Source organism: Leopardus geoffroyi, chromosome D1 (assembly GCF_018350155.1).
Source record: "Leopardus geoffroyi isolate Oge1 chromosome D1, O.geoffroyi_Oge1_pat1.0, whole genome shotgun sequence".
Classification (NCBI taxonomy): domain Eukaryota; kingdom Metazoa; phylum Chordata; class Mammalia; order Carnivora; family Felidae; genus Leopardus; species Leopardus geoffroyi.
Genome location: NC_059329.1, coordinates 113,852,907 through 113,870,983, shown reverse-complemented (window position 1 = coordinate 113,870,983; position 18,077 = coordinate 113,852,907). Strand labels below are relative to the sequence as shown.

Genomic DNA, 18,077 nt, shown 5'->3' with positions numbered 1-18,077 from the left:
TTTATAAATTGATGCTCGGTTCCGCAGCAGCACATCTGCCCCCTGAAGGTGTCAGGGAAAGCGGACAGGGGCAAGCACATACCCCCTGTGCCTGGTACGGGGCTTAGTGGAGATCGGCCAGCCTGCCAGGCCCCCAGAGGGGAAGGAAGGAGGCGGGGACCGACCTGAGCCGCTCACCGAAGCTAGGGGGAGCACAGGAGCCTGGACCCCGACCCCACAGGACAGGACCCCCAGGTAAAACCCGTGTCCACTCTCCCCCGGCCTTCACTGGCTTGGTGTGGCTGTGTTCTCTTAAGATGGAACAGCTTTGGGGGCAGTGTCCCGGGGCCGTCGCCCAGGCCGGACACAGTCCAGCGCTCACCATGCCACGCGAGCAGTTGGGGGCGTGTGGGGTGTGAGCCCATGAGCGTAGTAAACACTGGCCCCGGTCCTAAAGGGCAGAAGCAGCCACTAATGTTCTGGATAAATCCATCTTTTGGCGGGTAACACAGGGTGGGTGGGACACTTGCCCAACAGACGAGAGGTGCTTCAGGCACGGCACTCAGCAAGTGCTGTCAGCCCAGGCCGGGCGGTTTGGGATGGGGACCCACGGGGCTCTCCACTGGCCTGGGAGAGGGGCCCACCATGCTCCCAGGTGGAGGGAGGTCCCGGGAAGGTGCCAGGCAGGGCAAGGAGTGGTTCCTTTTGACAAGGCCACTCGAGCCACAGCCCACCGAGGGCTCCACCGGAGCGAGGGGCAGTTCAGTGGATCTTCAGGGGCCCAGGACGGCCAGCTAAGGGCCACGTTCCTGCCTGCCCATCCTGGTCTGGGCCAGAGGGCCAGGCCTGGGGCTCTGGGAGAGGTGGGCCCGGTGTGCCGACAGTCCAAATGCTCAGGTGTCCGAGAGCAGCCGGCCAGCCTCTGGGTGCCCCCCGCTGCCCACGCCCTCTCTGTGCCCGGCAGAGGCCTGCTGGTGTCCGTCTTCGGTGTTCTGAGAGTCTGGTGAGGAAGGAAGACCCCTCAGCTGCTGGGTGTCCGGTGGGGCGGGCCCGGGGAAGGGAGAGGTAGCTCATTACTGTGAACAGGGGACAGACCTGGTGGCTCTGGGTCGGGGGCTGGGGAAGCAGGGCGGGGGCGTGCGTGGTGCCAGGCAGGGCCTCCAGGAGTCGGAGTCGGCCTGGCCAAGCCCTCACGCCTGGCTGAGTCGATGGGCCTCGGCAGAGGGTACCTGCCCCACCCTAAGGACTGTGGCCAGCCGAGGGCCGTCGGAGACCTGGGCCAGTCCCCTCCCAGGACAGGGAGAAGCAGAGACCCAGAGAAGGCAGCGACGGGGCACAGCGACAGCCCTCCACCCGTCCGCCTATCAGCCTGTGCCCCTCCCCGCCCTCTGCCTTCCCCACACCCCACTTACTCCGGTAGGAGCCGCCCTGGGCCATGGAGGACAGGAGCGCTGTGCAGTAGTCGACCTGGAGGAGAGAGGCGTCCTGGGCAGCCCCAGGCCCTGCTGCCCCGTGACCCTCCCCTCTGCTGGCTGTGCCTGAGGGAAGGGGTGTGGGTGTGGAGTGTGGACAGTGAGGGGTCTTGAGTGCAGGACCCACTCCGGGGAGGGCGTGTGTTTTCCAGAACCCTCTCCAGGGAGGGCACAGTGTCTCTGAAGTTGCTTGTGGGGACAGGGACCAGGTAGTGGACCTCCCCAGGGCCTCAGCCCGCCCTGGGTGCGGGGCTGCGGGTGAGGGCCCCCTCCCGGGAGAAGGGCACGAGGTCTCCCTGTCTACCTGTGACTCCAAGTGCTTGATGCGCTTTTCTTGTTCTCTCAGCCCCCCGAGGTACTTGGCCATGATGTCCACCCTGTGGCAGAAGCTGGTAGGCACAGGGCGCTCCAAATTCCCAGATGCTCCCCATCCTCCCCTGAGGCCCTTTGGGTGGGTTTGGGGTCCCTGAACCCTCTCTGGGTGGGGTGCCCTTTGCTCTCATTCCCAGATCTGGGTACAGAGAGCCCTTCGGAGCCCTCCCTGGGAGCTCCATGGGGGCTGAGTTCCACGGGGGCAAGAGCTGGGGACAAAGGCAGGCAGGGGCCACGGGCGCCTGGACAGCTGGGATGGACCATTTTGGGGGGAGACCCAGAGGGCTGGGGGAGGAGTTCCACTCGGGAGACCCCAGAGCTGGGAGGACACCCCCTGTATTGGCCCCCCCCCCCCGTCCCCCAAAAGCAGGGCAGGCCAGGCTCCTGCCCCTGCCAGCCTCGTTCTGCCCAGCTCAGGCAGGTGCAGGGCTGCGGGTGAGGGCCCCCTACCCTCAAGTGACGGGCAGGAGAGGGCCTGACACCCCACGCCCCACTCGGGGTCCGGCCCTCCCTTGGGAGGTGCTGCAGGGGACACCGATGCTTGCCCCCAGGCCATACCTGTGGGCGGTTTTCCTCAGAACCTCCTCCTTGCTGTCCTTCCTCTGTCTCTCCAGCCTGCTCAGGTAGTTCTCCTTCTGAACCGTCTCCCAGGTGACCATCTTCTGGTCCAGGGGCTCCGCCAAGTCTCTCTCTGGGAAGGTCGGGGCAGCACAGGCTTGGCCGGAGCCTGGTGGGCCTCGGGGCCAGGGGAGCCCGGGGCAAGGGCAGCGGGCCTCAGTCACCACGGCTAGCCCGGGCTGTGAGGTGGAGACAGGGGGACGGCCCCCCTGCAGAGAACTCCAGGCTCAGCCCTGTGCCAGCGGCTCTGGGGGTTGGGGGGGGGGGGGCGGTTAGGGAGGGGGCGCGGCCTCTCCTCGCCTGCCCACTGGGCACATCGCCCATCCCCCCCCGCCGTCCGGGGCAGCCGGGCCGGGTCCAGCCCTGTGGCCTCACCCAGGCGTGCCCGCCTCTGCTCAGCCCCCTTCTGGAAGAGCCTCTTGAGCGCCAGGCTCAGGTGGCTGAGGAGGATGAAGGGCGGGGCCAGGGCGGGGCGCTCGTGGTACTCCGCGATGAGGTGGTAGCGCTGGAACTTCCAGAACATGTCCGCGTTGCCCTGCACCACCTGGAACGTGTAGCTGTGGGGCCGGCGTGTGGGTGACGGGGACACACAGGCACCCCCTCTCCTCCCGAGCTGTTCCCAGAGCCGGGGGGCACCCTCTTCTGTGATCATCTCAGATCACGGACTTCCCTCTGCGGGTGTGTCTGGAACGGAGTCCACTCAGGTCCCCTTCCGCTCTCCTGGACAAGCCCGGGCCTCTGGTTCCAGAGGGGACGACCCTCCCCCTGACCTTCCCTTCCTCAGGGCCCTGCCCTCCCTCTGCCTGCAGCCCGGGCCCGGCGGAAGGGGAGCCAGTGTTTGGGGTGACCCCTCACACTCAGGCCTTTCCCCACACAGGCCCCAGCCCCTCCCGGGGGTGGAGAGACCCCCGCAGCCCCCGGGCCGGAGGGAGGAGCAGGGCCGGGACCCGGACAGCCGGGCCTGGGGGTGCCCACGAGGGGAGAGTGGGGGAGGGGGCACCTGAACATGGCGATGAGCAGGTTCATGAGCAGCACGTTGGTGACCAGCAGGAAGGTGACCAGCAGGAGGATGACCAGCCAGTTGGCATAGAGGTTAGGGCAGGAGGCTGAGCCCTCTTGCAGCAGGGGGTGTAGGGAGCAGTTCACGCGGGCTTCTGAAACGGGAGTGGTGTGGGGGCGGGGCGGCCACAGGGGCACCCTTGGATCTGGAGGGCCTCCCCCTAGGGCTGGGGCCCCCCGGGGACGCAGCCCCTGGCCGGGTGACCAGCTGTCCCGGTTGACGGGGGGGGGGGGGACTGTCTGGTTTAGCACTGGAAGTTCCCGTCTCAGGACACCCCAGTCCTGTCAAACCGGATGGATGGTCAGCCTGGGGGCACCGGTCCATTCTCCACCTCCACCTGACTGGGGTCATGGCCAGGGCCACACGTTCTGAGGGCAGAGCCATTTGGCAGGTGGGCACAGAGGACCCCAGTTTCTGCTGGTAGTTGTGTGGATTCCCCACCTCCCCACACCAAAGGCTGTGCTCAAAGCTGGTCTGGAGAAAGCTGCCCTAGACACGGGTGACCGTGTCTCCCCCTGCAGGACTTCTCAGGGCCTTTATAACACTAAGGCCTGTCACATGGCACCCAGCCAGGGGGCGAGTCTGCATCACCTCCAAAGCTCATCTGGCCAGGCCGCCCTTGGCACTGATTGCTGCCGGCACCGTGGACACGGCATCTCTGGGCCATGCCAGCTCAAAGAATGTTCTCCGGGCAGTGGGAGTGAATGCTGGGTCTGGGAGCAGGCTGAGCCTTGCGCCCTGGGCAGGCGCGCCCTGGGGGGCCCGAGGATCACACCTCTGGCCCCTCACCAGCCAGTCCCCTCCTCACGCTCATGGGATGGGAGGCAAGGAAGGAAAGAGCAGATATCAGTGGGTGAGCACGCAGGCCGTGTATGTGCGCGTGCCCGTGCGTGTGCCCGTGTGGACGCTGCACACGCCCGCACGTTCGGCTGTGTTTCTGTGGCTGCCCCTCCTGGTCTTTGCTCTGTGACCGAGTCCAGGTGACACTGGGGGCCTCTGTCCCTCTGTCTACACCTGTGTCCCCGTGTCCCCACTGTGCACATGTGTCGGGCCGGCAGGGGCTGTTTTCACGTGTCCGTGGCTCCCTCTCTGGGGGAGGCCCTCTCCTAATGTCCCCCGAGTCAGTCTGTGCCAGGAGCCCACGGTGAGCTGCGAGCGTGCAGAAGGGGCTGGGGAAGCAGCATCTTCCCAGACCCTGCCCTGCCCTGGCCTGTAGGTCTGCTCGGGGCCGATTCGGGACCCTCCTCCCTCCCCTGCGCCCAGGCTCGGGAGCAGTGAGACCCCTGTGACTCTCGGAGGCGCCATGAGGCCAGGCTGGAAATTAAAGTGTCCATGGGTCTGGAGGCCAGACCAGGAGCTCCGCCCCAGGGCTCCCTCCTGGCACACGGGGACCGGACGGCAGGGGTGGGGGGGTGCTCTGGGCTCTGGGACCCCAGGGTGCACATGTTAGTGAATCACCACAGCCCTGCCCCGCGTGGTGGTGTGGCCCAGAGGCCTGAGCAGACAGGAAGCCCAGGCCCTGGGAGGGGAAGGGGCCTGCACAGGACCCTCAGTGGGCCGGCCCCGACCTGGCCCCTGTCACGGACTTTGTGCCACAGCCTGCACTCAGGCCTTCCCGAGGCAGCCCCCGGGGCTAGGACCGTCCACCCCCCCAGCCCCGGAAGTCTGCACAACCTCTGCCCTCCCCTGGTGGCCCCGGGAGTGACCCCACCCCTGCCCTCCTCCAGAGGGTCCCTGCAGTACAGGGCTGGGCAGGGGCCAATGGGGAGGGCAGCCAGGGCCTGGAACACTCCGGATGAGCAAAGGAATCCCAGCTGGGCAGTGGAGGGGGGGAGGGAGCGGGGAGGTAGTGCTAAGAAAATAGTCCAAGGAAAGGGGCTTTCAGAACACCCCAGTTAGCCGGTTTCCACGGTGGCAACGCCCCTCCCCATCTTGGCGGCTCGGGTCCGCTCCCCTCACACTCTCACCCCGCTGACGGACACTCAGTGAGTGTGGCGGGCACCCGACCTCGTCTCACTGGCTCCGGCGGCTGGGGCCCGGCCTTAGACACACACCATGTGCCCGGGGGCGCCCTGGAGCCCCGGTGGCCCTGGTCCGGCACCAGCCTGAGTGAACGGCCCCTGGTGCTGGCTCACCGTCCTGGAGGGGCTGGTTCCCTCTCCTCCTCCTCCTCACCGAGTCCCAGCCGTGTCGGGGGCTTGCCCCCCAAGCCAGGGCTTCCCTACACCTACCAGCCCCCACGGCAGAGCGGCTCTGCCTCCCGCACCGTCCCCACGGTCCTGGGACAGTCTCGGAACCTATGCTGGCTGGCCCTCGGCCCCGCACAGAGGCCGCCTGCCCCCGCGGCACCTGCCCTGGCACAAGCCATCCCAAAGCAGGCCGGCCTCCGGGCCCCCCAGCAGAGGCTGCCTTGCAGCCTCCTGGTGCCTCAGTTTCCAGCCTGGGGCCCACAGGGAAAGGTCTCTGTGACCAACAAAAGTCCTCCCGGAGCCGCCCCTGGGCTGGGCCCGACCCTGTGCAGGTGTGTGGGGCCTGGGGACTGTCCTCAGGGGCCTCCCCATCTCAGCCGGCTCCTCTCAAGGGCCCCACGTCCTGGGTCTTCTGAAAGGAGGCTCCGTAAACTGGACCCCATCTGACGGCACCGTAGGAAGCAGGGGATCTTGTGTCCAGCTGGCTCAGGGACATGCCCCCCCCCCCCCCCCCACCGAGGCAGGCTGCGTGCTGACCATCGATCTCGTCCAGGGGGATCTGCCCGAAGATCTGCAGGTAAGGCCGGTAGAGCACGCGGCGGAAAACCCACTCCAGGCGGCCGTCGTGGGGGTGCAGCAGGGCCTGTGTGGTCACGCCGTAGGCCACCAGCCACACACTCAGGAAGAAGAGGAAGAAAAAGACGTCCTTCATCTGGGGGAAGAACGGAGAGTGTTAGCGGCCGCCTGGCTGGGTGGGGGGGGCTATTTCACCAGCTCCCCCACCCCCACCCCGGCCCCCAGGCGGGACCCGGGGCTCACCATCCGCTCCACAATGATGATCTTGGGGCCCAGCTGCTTGTGGATGGCGAAGATGTGGATGAGTCGGAGCGTGAACACCATGAAGTCCACGGCGAGGACCGCGCGACCCGCCTCAAACGCTGAGGGCAGCATCCTGGGGTGGGGGCCGTATTGGGGGTGCCGCTAGTGCCCAGAGAGGGGAAGGAGCTTCCCCCAGGACACACAGCATGGGGGCCAAGGACAAGCCGGGCCTTTTGAGGCCTTCCGAGGCTTCGTCCTGACGCCGGCCCGCCCGGCGGCCCACCCGAGGGGCCCGCATCCCAGGCCTCTGGGCCCCAGAGACCTGCAGGTGACGCCGACGAGGAACAGGAAGATGGCCACCATGTCACACTTGTTCCAGTGGTCTTCCACGTAGAGGGTGAGCTTCTTCACCAGACTCGTGTCCTCGTCCGTGAAGAATCCCTGGCAGGGGGCAGAGGGGCGGGCCGTCCACTGACAGCTGGCCGGGGACGCCCCGCCCCGTCCAGGCCGGTGGGAGCCGGTGGGGGGGGGGGGGGCGGGCGGGGGCGCAGGGCCCGCCACTGACCTGCCGGATCTCTTCCAGCACCAGTGTGAAGACCCAGAAGTACAGGGTGACCTCGGGCCCAGACGGCCCCTGGGGAGGTGGCCTGAAGTCCACCAGCAGGACGTAGGTGAACAGGAACAGGAAGGCAAAGTACATGACCACGTTCCCCAGGAACACGGTCACGGGCGCCCCCCAGAACATCCGCCAGCGCGTCAGCAGGAAGGCAGCACGTGGACCTCGGTCACCCCGAGCCCTTGGCGCCCCGGTCAGCGCGTCCCGCCTGCGCCGCGAGGAGAGACCACGGACGGCGGTGAGGCCGGCGGCGGGGGCCCCGCGGAGTGAGTCCAGCCCCCTGGCCGGCCCGCCCCGCGGCCCTCACCGGCTGCCCGGGCTGCACAGCAGGCTCCTCTCTGAGTCCAGGCCGTCCAGCTCCTGGAGGCCCTCGGGGACCGTCCTCAGCAGGGCCTCCTCGCTGTGAGCACGGGGCACCCTCAGGGCCCTCGGGAAGGGCACCGGAGCACCCAGCCAGCAAAGGAAGTGCGGGGGGCCCTGGGGAGGGATGTGGGCGGGGTCTTTGGCCAGTGGGGCCCCCCCACCGCCCCCGGCGGCTGCCCGCACCCAACAGACCTGAAGGTGATGAGGTTGGTGTAGATGAGGGCCGGGCAGAGGAAGGCCCCCAGCAGCCGCAGGATGGCCGTGCCCGAGGCCATGTTCCCCCACCAGATCTTGGTCAGGAAAGCCTGAAATAAAGGCACAGCCTCCGGTCCCCGCCCCCCCCCCCCCCCACACACACACCTCTGCCCATGCTGGGCCGGACACCGGGCGTGCCCGTCAAGGCTCGGCTGAAGCATCGCCCCCCCCCCCCCGCCTGCCATCCGTCCTGGTGGGGACAACCTTCAACGGGAAGGCCGGGTTTTGGGGTCCGGGAGGGCTGAGCTGAAAGGGTAGCACTTCTGCTGAGACCCCAAGTGGAGAAAGGGCTGACGACAACAAGAAGGCAGCCAGGCAGGTGCCGTCCAGGAACCGAGCAGCCCCTGCCCTGCACAGCCAGGACGTGGAGAGCAGTGGGGGGGGGGGGGGGGCACCCGGGGCACCTCCCGTCTGCCGTCCGCTTTGGCCCTGACGGCCTTCCCCGAAGCCAGACCCTCACCTGCACCCCTTCGTGGGCAAAGAAGGCCTTGGTGTCGGCCTCGGTGGCCAGGTGCAGACAGGTGGTCCTGCTCCAGCAGCGGTTCCGACGCACCAGCAGGGCGAAGGCGCGGTCCTCGCTGCTGCGGTAGCACTCGGAGAAGAGGCCTGCCCGAGGGCGCCGGCCGCCCGCCCGCACTCGCCCACGCGCCCCCTCCCTCCTCTGCCCTGCGCCCGCTCCCTCCCCACCCCCCCCACCCACCCCCCCTGCCCCCCGGGGGCTGCCGAGGCCTGCCCGCCCGACCTGCCCAGGGCCCTTCCTTTCCCCGTCAGTCACCCCAAACGTCCCGAGGGGTAGCAGGACCCGGTGTGTGCCCAGGGCCCGGGGTACCCATCTGCCCCGCCCCGAGCCCCGCTGCGCCCCGCCAGGCCGGTGGCTCACCCAGGGCCAGCTGCTCGTACTTGGCCTCGCTCCCGCCGCGGCCCCCCTCGGCCCCCGCCTCCAGGTGGGACATCTCACGGAGGATCTTGCAGGCGGCCAGAGCGGCGGCCACCCCCTCCTGGCCCTGGGAGACGGGGTCTGAGGAGGCCGCCCACCACGCCGCCCCTGCCCGGCTCCCCCCGCCCCCCCCCCCCCCCCCCCCCCAGTCCGAGGCCCACCCACCATGGCCCAGAAGTAGGCGGCCATCTCGTGGCGGTTCTGCAGCACGGCCCAGAGGAACAGGTCCCGCCACGGGTTCTCGCTCTTTCGGTTCAGGTCCAGCAGCCCCTTCCGGGCCTCGGGCCGCCCGGCCGGGCCCCGCTCCTGCGGGGACTGGGCCCGTCAGCGTCCGGGTGGCCCGGCCCCCGCCCCGCCCCGCCCCGCCCCGCCCGGCCCGGCCCGGGGGGGTCCCCCTTACCGCCTGGTAGAGCCCGCGGCAGGCGTCGTGCAGGAAGTCCTTGAGCAGGCGGGACACCTCGTGCAGGGAGAAGGCGGGCGGGCCCTCGGGCGGCTCGCGGGCCTGCTGGGCGCCCAGGCCGGCCAGCGTCAGCCGGCCCTCCTCGTGCTTGCGCCGCAGCAGGTCAAAGAGCAGGCTGTTGGGGGGCGCCGAGCGGTACAGCTGCTGCAGCCGCCCGAACGTCAGGAAGCCCGCCACGTCGGCGCCGTTGTCCACGAAGAGGCGCACGAACTCGGGCTTGTCGCTCACCAGCGCGTCCATCATCACCTCCTCCAGGTCGCGGGACTGGGGCCGCCACCCGACACGCCCGGGGCGGGGAGAGGGGCCGAGTGAGCGGGAGCCGTGGCCTCCCTGCCCCCCCACCCCACCCCTCGGCCGCGTGGGGCAGAAGGGGCCCCCCGCCGGCGGCCCTCGGGGCGCCGCCTGCCCCCAGGCCCTCAACTCGGCGCTCGCCCCTGTGTTGGCCAGAGGCGAGGCTCCGGAGGCGTCGGCCGGCGGGTGGGCGGGCGGGCACCTTCCACTCCACGTCCCCGTTGAAGATCTCGCTCTTGGCGATGTCCACGCGGTCCCAGGCCACGGCCAGCTTGAGCTCGTCCAGGTAGTCCTGCGCCTGCTGGCTGTGGCTCTTGCAGGCTGCGGGCAGAGCGGGCGGGAGGTGAGCGGCGGGCCCAGGGCCCCTCGCGGTGGTCTTCTGGACACGCAGCCCTGGAGCCGTGGCCCGCGTCACGCCCTCTGAGTGACGACGGCCAGAGGCCCACGGCGTCGCAAGGTTGTCGGCGGAAATGATGGCTCCCGGGACCCCGACGGGACGGGGTGAGTGGACGGTCTGTCTGGAGGAGCTTCCGGCCCCCCGCCGTCGAGGGCGTCCCGGCCCCCCTGCCCCTCCCGGCCTGGGTCTGTGTCTGGCTGCCCGAGGTCAGGCCCTCGGCGCGGCGTGTCTCCGCCGCGGAAAGCCTTTCGCGGGGCAGCCAAACAGCAGGGACAGCACAGTGTCTGTGATAGAGGAACAGAGAGACACAGCGCGGTCCCTCCGCTCCGTGGAGTGTCCCTCGGCCCTGGAAAGCAGGGAGGCACCAGCAGGCCACAGCGTGGATGCTCTTCAGAAACGCGGGCTCAGAGGAGGGAGCCGAACACCGCCCACGGCGGGAGCCCGCGGATGGGAAGGGCCCCAGAGGGGCAAATCCGCCCGCACAGAAAGCGAGCCGGTGGCCACCGGGGGCCAGGGAAACGGGCAGTGACTGACCGGTGCCAGACTGCCTTTGGGGCAATGCAAACGTTCTGGAATTAGACACTGGGGATGGTCGCACAACTCGCAAATGTACTAAAAGCCGCTGGATTGAACGCTTCAGTTTCTGAAATTACAGTAAGATATGTCAAACTGAAACTTGTCGAGCACAGAACGCTGGACAAATTTGCACAGGAGCCAGGGCCATCCCTGTGTCGTTCCAGTTTTGTTACATGTGCTGCTGGAAAAGCGAGCACTGGGCCCCGCACGCAGGCACAGGCACTCAGGCACACGCTCACTCACACAGGCACACGCCCGCACGTGACGCACACAGGTGCATGCGTGAGCACACGCACACGCACACACACGCGCGGCAGAGGGGTGCCATCCCGGGAGTCCTGGCTGCTGATCGACGTGGTCCCTGGGCGGTGGCCCGGCCCCATGCACGTGTCAGATCCTGGAGGGTGAGGCCCAGGGCGGGGCGGGTGCGGGAAGCAGCCCTGCACAGCTGGCGCCCCCGCTCACCCCTGCCCCTGCGCCCTCACCTTTTATCAGGGCCTTCAGGATGATGGTGTCCAGCTCCTCGGAGCCCTCCTGCTCGAAGTCGTGCACGGTGAGCAAGTGTGGGTGGGAGGTGATGTTCTGCAGCTGGGACACCGGGACAAAGGCCCTGAGTGGCCCTGGGGGCAGGGGGCAGGCCAGGGGCCTGAAGGCAGAGCGGGCTTGGAGGCTTTGTTGGGGAAGGGAGGAGGCTGGGCCCTTCCTCGTGGACAGGGGGCACGGAGACGCCCAGCAGGACTTTCCCCCGGGGGCGGCCCACCCGGGAGGGGGGCCTCGTCCTGCGGGGGGGCCCCTACCAGCTGGGTCCAGTGCACGACGTCCTCCCAGCACAAACGTTCTCCGGGAAACTTCTCTTTGAACTGCTTCTCCACCGCCTGGGGCACCAGGAGGTGGGGCTGGTTCACGAAGGCAGCCAGCACGTCCGCGATGCCCCCTGAGCCCGCCAGGATCAGCCACGGGGCAGCGTGCTCCACGGCCCTGGAGATCCTCTGAGGCGGCGTGGCGGGGAGAGTGGACCCCGAGTCAGCTCAGGGGCCGCCCTGGGCCCACGTGCCAGAGGTACCCCGTCCCAGGCCGGGGAGGGCCCTGCAGGAGGCCGCAGCCGGCCAGGGGGCTCCCACCCGGCCCCCACCACCCTCCCCTGCCCTACCTCCAGGGTGCTGGGGTCCCCGTTGACCAACAGACAGAGGACGGGGATCTCGATGCTGCTGGTGCCTGCAGACAGAGCGCCGGTCAAGTCCTCCCAGGTGTCCGAGCAAGTGGGGACCCTGGCACCCTCCCCGCGGGGTGGGCATCCAGGCCGCTGGCCATCACCCCCAACATTATCTAGGGAGACACCTGCCCGGAGGCTTTTTCTAGTGAAGTGTGGGCTCCAGGCTGCATATCACATACAGACACGAGCCCCTTCGCTTGGGGACAAGGACGCCAGCCCCGCACCCCACTGCCCAGTAGGCCCCTCACAGATATCTAGACACCGAGGAACGTAAGCGAAGTTAAACACTCAGTCACTGGCTGCACCAGCCACGTTTCAAGCGCCTCTATTCCCGTCATGGCAGGAAGCGCTGCCGATCGCCCTGCAGGCCCGCGGGGGCAAACCAAAGAGTAGGGGAGGGGCCTTAGTCAGCTTCGCCCCCAAACGTTAGCCGGAAACGAGATTCCCCACGCGGGAGGACGCTGGGGAGGCAGGGAGCAGCGGGCCCCTCTGACTCCCAGAGGGGCCTCCTCGTTGAATCTGGAGGACAGACCGGTGCGTGCCGTCCAGGCTTCAGCGAGCCGGAGCCCCCCACCACCGACGTGGTCTAAACGCGGCCTCGACCGTGTTTTTATTCTTAAAGAATACTCAGTTAACAGATATTTAGGCTGTTTATAAATATCGTAGGCAGTTATATATCGTGTGTATAAATTTTACTTACGCGCTGGTATTTCTTAATACTAGAAACCCAGCTTTCAAACCCACCGCTGGCCACAGCCACATCCGTTCCTTGGGCAACACTGCCCTCTGGTGGCAGCGTACCTCGTGGCTAGCTTGGCTGGTAGAGGAAACCAGGCCTTTCAAAGCTCGCAAATCCGTTTCCTTCCCAAGCCCCGAGCCCCCCCCCGCCCCCCCCCCCAGGGAGCCCCGGGGCAGGCGAACAAACCAGCAACTCTGTCATCCGGCAGGAATGTCGCTGCCCGGCGGGGCCAAACTCCTAGCTGCGCCCCCACCAACGCACTGACCGCTTCCCATCCCAGACCCCCAGAGGCCAGGTCTCCACACTCAGGCACGCTCAGTGCCTTCAGCCCGGAATGCGCACACCCCGTGCCCCCATGACCACCCCCGCCCCACCCGCCCTGGGACAGGTCTCACCCCCATAGCCGGTTCTCTGCTCCGAGATGTGCTTTTCCAGCCTCAGCCGCAGCTCCGTCGGCCCGTCCCCCTTCCCGGGAGGCCCAGGCTCCACCAGGACGAAGTAGGTGTGGTTGTTGTCCAGGGAGCAGAGGGGGCCCCGGCTGCTGCCTTCGTCCGTGGGGTAGTGGACAGGGCTGTCCTCCTGGACCCCCCCCCCCCCCCACCGTGAGCCCTAAATGAGGGTTCTTCTGCCCGGGCCTGTCCCCACCCCCAGAGGGAGGGAGGGCCGGGCTGCCGGCGCCTGGGGCCTGGGGCGGCCAGTGGGTCCTCTGGACAGAACCACGGCCCTGGGGCTGCCAGGCCCTGCCTCGGACAGACCCTGGGCGGGGAGCAGAGGCCACTTGCCGGGGTCACCCAGGCTTGCGGGCCGGTGTCCATTGGGAACCAGTCCTGGGCAGGGCCCTGGAATCCAGGTCCCCATGTCTGGTCTGCGCTGGCTGGGAATCTGGCAGACCCCTCCCCACACTGCTCCCTGAGCAATGCTGCCACCTGCTGGCCGTGTGCTGGGCTCGCCCTCCTCCCCCTCTCCTCTTCCCCTCCTTCCTCCCTCCCCTCCTCCTCCCTTCCTCCTTCCCCTCCCTCCCCTTCTCCTTCTTCCCTCCTCTCCCTTCCCTCCTTCCTCCTTCCTCCTTTGCCTCTCCCTCCTCCTCCCCCTCCTCTTTCTCCTCCCTCCTCCTTCCCCTCCCTCCCCTCCTCCTCCCCCTCCTCCCTCCCCTCTCCCTCCTAACCCCACCTCTTCCTCTTCCTTCCTCCTCCCACTCCTCCCCTTCCTCTCTTTCCCCTCCCCGTTCCTCTCCCTCCTAGTCCCTCTTCTTCCCCTCCCCCTCCTTCCTCCTCTCCCTCTCCTCTTCCCCTCCTCCTTCCTCCCTTCACTCCTCCTCCCTTCCTCCTTCCCCTCCACCCTCCTCCTCTCCTTCTTCCTCCTGTCTCCTCCTTCCCCTCCCTCCCCTCCTTTTTCCATCTCCTTTCCTCCTCCCTCCCCTTCTCCTTCTTCCCTCCTCTCCCTTCCCTCCTTCCTCCTCTCCTTCCTCCTCTGCCTCTCCCTCCTCCTCCCCTCCTCCCTCCCCTCCTCTTCCTCCCCCTCCCTCCCCCTCCCTCCTAGCCCCTTCTCTTCCTCTTCCTTCCTCCTCCCCCTCCTCTTTCTCCTCCCTCCTCCTTCCCCTCCTCCTCCCCTCCTCCCTCCCCTCCTCTTCCCCCCTCCTCCCTCCCCCTCCCTCCTAGCCCCTTCTCTTCCTCTTCCTTCCTCCTCCCCCTCCTCTTTCTCCTCCCTCCTCCTTCCCCTCCTCCTCCCCCTCCTCCTCCCCTCCTCCCTCCCCTCCTCTTCCCCCCCCCTCCCTCCCCCTCCCTCCTAGCCCCTTCTCTTCCTCTTCCTTCCTCCTCCCCCTCCTCTTTCTCCTCCCTCCTCCTTCCCCTCCTCCTCCCCTCCTCCCTCCCCTCCTCTTCCCCCCTCCTCCCTCCCCCTCCCTCCTAGCCCCTTCTCTTCCTCTTCCTTCCTCCTCCCCCTCCTCCCTCCTCCCCTCCCTCTCTCCCCGCTCCCCTCTCCTCTCCCTCTTCCCTCCTAGTCCCTCTTCTTCCCCTCCCCCCTCCCTCCCCTTCCTCTCTCTCCTCCTCCTCCTCCTCCTTCTCCCTCCTCCCCTTCTTCCCTCCCCCGCTCCTCCCACAGCTTCTCTTCAGTATCTCGGTCCTTCAGGTGCCTGCCTCACTCCCTGAGCCTGTGAGCCCCCCCCGGCGTAGGAGCTACTCTGTCCCTTGCAGGCCTGGCATGTGGAGGGTGTCTGGTTTGCCAGATAACCAGATGGTGGGGTGCGGTCGGCCTCGGAGAGAGCACCGGCGGCTTCCTCGGCGTACCTCCTACCCTGGGGTGGGTGTATTTGGGGGCCACGAGCCCCTCCCCGCCTCCCAGGCCCAACTTGCCCGGGCGGCTCGGCACTCCAAGACGGACGCTTACCCGGGCGTCATCCAGAAGCGGGTGGTGCAGGACGCGGCCCAGCGGGGCGATGCCGATGGCCACCACGCGGGCCTTGGCGGACGTGCTGGCCAGCGAGTGGTCACGCACGGCCTGTCCCACGTACCGGGCGAGGCCCACACGGAGCGCGCTGGTCAGGATCCAGGCTCCTAGGGCAGGGGGCTCAGTGTGCCCGGTGGGCTCGGCCCCCCAGCCCCCCCCCCCCGCCACCGCCTGCAGGTGTCGGCCGGACCCGAGCCTGGGAAGGTTGTTCTGAATCACGAGGCCCTGGCCTCGTCGGGTGTGCAGGCCTCTGCTGCACAGCGGTCACCTCGCGGTGAGGCGGTTCGGAAACCCCATATCCTTCTGCCGGCTTTTCTGCAGGCTCGGCGGGCCTGAACGTAAATTGACCCAGTAACTGGGTCCGGACCCCACGACCGACCGTCCAGCAGGCGGCTCCCCTGAGGCAGGCGGAGGGTGCGATGGGGGCCCGCCCTCGGGCGCGGGTGCAGGGGGGGCCGTCTTGCCGAGGCCCGCAGGGTGGGCTGCGCCTCCCGGGGGGGGGGACCCCGCCCCCCCCCCTCCGCTGCATCCCCCAAGCTGCTCCCGCTGCAGGCTGCAGGGAGGGAGGCACCGGGCAGGGTCTGGGGGCTGTGTGGCCGGACTGTGCGGGCCGTGGGGCCCTGGCGGGGCCTCACCTGTGCTCTGAGCCGCCTTCACCAGCCCCTTGCGCAGGACGTCCCGCAGCCAGGACCTCACGGCGAACGGCCGCTCCTCGCCCGCCAGGGACACCACGAGGTTGGGCACTGGCAGCTGCCACTCGGCCAGAAGGAGGTCAAAGAGCACGGAGGGGGCCACGCCGCTCGGAACCTTCACGAACTGCAGGGCAGGGTGGCCTGCAGCCTCAGGGCGTGTGTGTGGGGGTGGGCATGAGGGTGCTGGGCATGGGGGCACCAGGGGCACTGGGTATGGGGTGCCGGGTATGGGGGCACTGGGCATGGGGGCGCCAGGGGCACTGGGTATGGGGTGCTGGGTGTGGGGCGCTGGGCATGGGGCGCCAGGGGCACTGGGTATGGGGTGCTGGGCTTGGGGGCACCAGGGGCACTGGGCATGGGGGCACAGGGTTTGGGGGCACCAGGGGCACTGGGTATGGGGTGCTGGGTATGGAGGCGTCAGGGGCACTGGGTGTGGGGCACTGGGCATGGGGGCACCAGGGGCACTGGGTATGGGGTGCTGGGTATGGAGGCGTCAGGGGCACTGGGTGTGGGGCACTGGGCATGGGGGCACCAGGGGCACTGGGTATGGGGTGCTGGGTATGGAGGCGTCAGGGGCACTGGGTGTGGGGCACTGGGCATGGGGGCACCAGGGGCACTGGGTATGGGGTGCTGGGTATGAGGGCACCAGGGGCACTGGGCATGGGGGCGCCAGGGGCACTGGGTATGGGGGTGCTGGGTATGGGGACACCAGGGGCACTGGGTATGGGGCGCTGGGTATGGGGGCAACAGGGGCACTGGGCATGGGGCGCTGGGCATGGGAGCGCTGGGTATGGAGGCACCAGGGGCACTGGGTATGGGGCGCTGGCATGGGGGTCACAAGGAGGTGGGGAGCAACCAGCATCAGGAGAGAGGCCGACCCCGTTTAGATGCAGGGTGGCAGCAGGAGGCCAGGGCGCAGGTGGGTCCGGCCTTCACCTGACTCCTGTCTAGGCCTCCCTTCCCTCTCCGTGGAGGAGGGGCCCTGGACGTGCTGTGCATGGGGGTGGGAGGCGGGGGGGGGGGGCCAGAGGGCTGGAGTCGGGTCCTGGAGGCTGTGACAACGGCCAGGTTCTGGAGGGCAGCAGGCGCCCAGGGCTCAGTGTTTGGGGAGAGACTGGGGGCTCAGCGTGGGGCGGTGGGGGGGGGGGGTGTGAGCCTTAGCACGGCAGGGGCGGGGGGGGGGCAGCCCCTTACCTTGCCTCGCTTCTTCCCAGACCCTCCGAATTCGATCTCGCCCCGGCACAAGTCCCGTGCCCACCCACGTCCGGCAGCCCTGGGGCTTCCCCGGCAGGGACCCCCGGCACCCCACATGAGGACCTCTCTGCAGGGACAGAGCCGACCTCCGAGGGCGTGAGAGGCAAACCCTGTCCCCCTCCCTGCAGGACGCCAGCGGCGGCCTCACTGGGGAGGCCACCCCCCCTCCACCCCCCACCCCGCCAGTGGCCCGGCCGCGCCACGACGTCCACAAGGCCCCCTCGCAACCCGGCTTCAGCTACTGGAGCCTCCCACGCGCCCCCTTCCCAGTGGGGTGGGGCGTGGGGGTGCATCTTAGCCCCTCCACCCGGCTCCGGGCCCTGCTACTCACCGCCCCCCCCCCCGGGGCGCCTCGGGCCGGCCTCTCCCGTCAGCACTTCTGCACAGGCTTTGGTGGGGGGTGTCCTAGAAACCCCAAAAGTCTCTTGGGCTTCTGGACATGAAGCCTGTCCCCCACCCCCAGCCCACATCTCCCTGGTTTTCTCTGCCCCTGCCCAAGGGCCCTGGGTTCCAGGACAGGTGAGCCGCCCTGGCCAGCCTCCCCCACCCTCGGGTCCACGGCCACCTGTCCAAGTAGGGGCGTCGGCAGACCCCCTGCCGCTGAGTCAGTTCCCCAGCCTGTCCACGGTGGCCCCACCGGCCCTCTATCCCCGGGAGGCGTCCTTTGGTAAAAGGCAGCTCCCTGGCCAGGCCACCCTTTGTGTCTTGGAGAGGGGCCACCGGCATACAGAGGAAGGGGCAGCGGTGGCGGTCACGGCCCCGCAGGCATGACAGGGACCTACGGCCTCACACCCTCCCCCACCCCTGCCGTGTGCCCCAGAAACCCAGGCCCAAGTCCTAACTCCCGGCCCCCATGAATGGAGCCCTCTGGGCAAATAAGGTCTTTGCAAACGTGGTCACGTTAAGAGAGGACATTAAGGTGGCCCCTGACCCGGTGACTGTTGTCCTCATAAGAGAAAGGGAGGAGCCCAGCGACCGCAGGCAGAGGCTGGAGCGATGAGGTCACAAGCCCAGGGATACCGGGAGCCCCAGACGCTGGAAGAAGCGAGGCAGGGCCCCCTCTCGACGCTTCAGAGGGCGTGCGGGCCCCTGACGCCCCGATTTGGGAGATGCACACCGTGAGCTCCTCTGTTCCGGCCGCCGTGGACACGGAGGCCCGCAGAGCCGGGCGAGCCTTGCTGGAGCCAGACCCCAGGCCGGGGCCGCCCTGTGTCTGGGCAGGGCCGGTGTCCTGGGGGCGGGTGGGATGCAAATCCTCCTGACTTCCACCCCCCAGACCAGGAACCCGGGCTGGATTTGAATGTGGCCTTTCCAAGCTGGGGATTATGGA

General features: G+C 68.5%; 1 protein-coding gene across 1 annotated transcript; it reads right to left on the bottom strand.

The window, feature by feature from the left end:
* Positions 1 to 456: 456 nt before the first annotated feature.
* Positions 457 to 16,874, bottom strand: TRPM5 (transient receptor potential cation channel subfamily M member 5). Its single transcript, XM_045486317.1, has 24 exons — positions 16,688 to 16,874; positions 15,437 to 15,617; positions 14,736 to 14,908; positions 12,752 to 12,935; positions 11,555 to 11,619; positions 11,202 to 11,393; positions 10,890 to 10,992; positions 9,634 to 9,752; positions 9,081 to 9,404; positions 8,846 to 8,986; positions 8,624 to 8,747; positions 8,204 to 8,349; positions 7,681 to 7,793; positions 7,433 to 7,525; positions 7,075 to 7,333; positions 6,832 to 6,950; positions 6,510 to 6,642; positions 6,228 to 6,402; positions 3,442 to 3,595; positions 2,817 to 2,998; positions 2,382 to 2,514; positions 1,756 to 1,828; positions 1,392 to 1,446; positions 457 to 1,055 (listed from the first exon to the last, which is right to left on the bottom strand). The coding sequence occupies exons 1-24, from the start codon at positions 16,802 to 16,804 to the stop codon at positions 742 to 744; spliced, it is 3,672 nt and encodes a 1,223-aa protein (XP_045342273.1). The 5' UTR covers positions 16,805 to 16,874; the 3' UTR covers positions 457 to 741.
* Between the last annotated feature and the right edge of the window lie 1,203 nt (positions 16,875 to 18,077).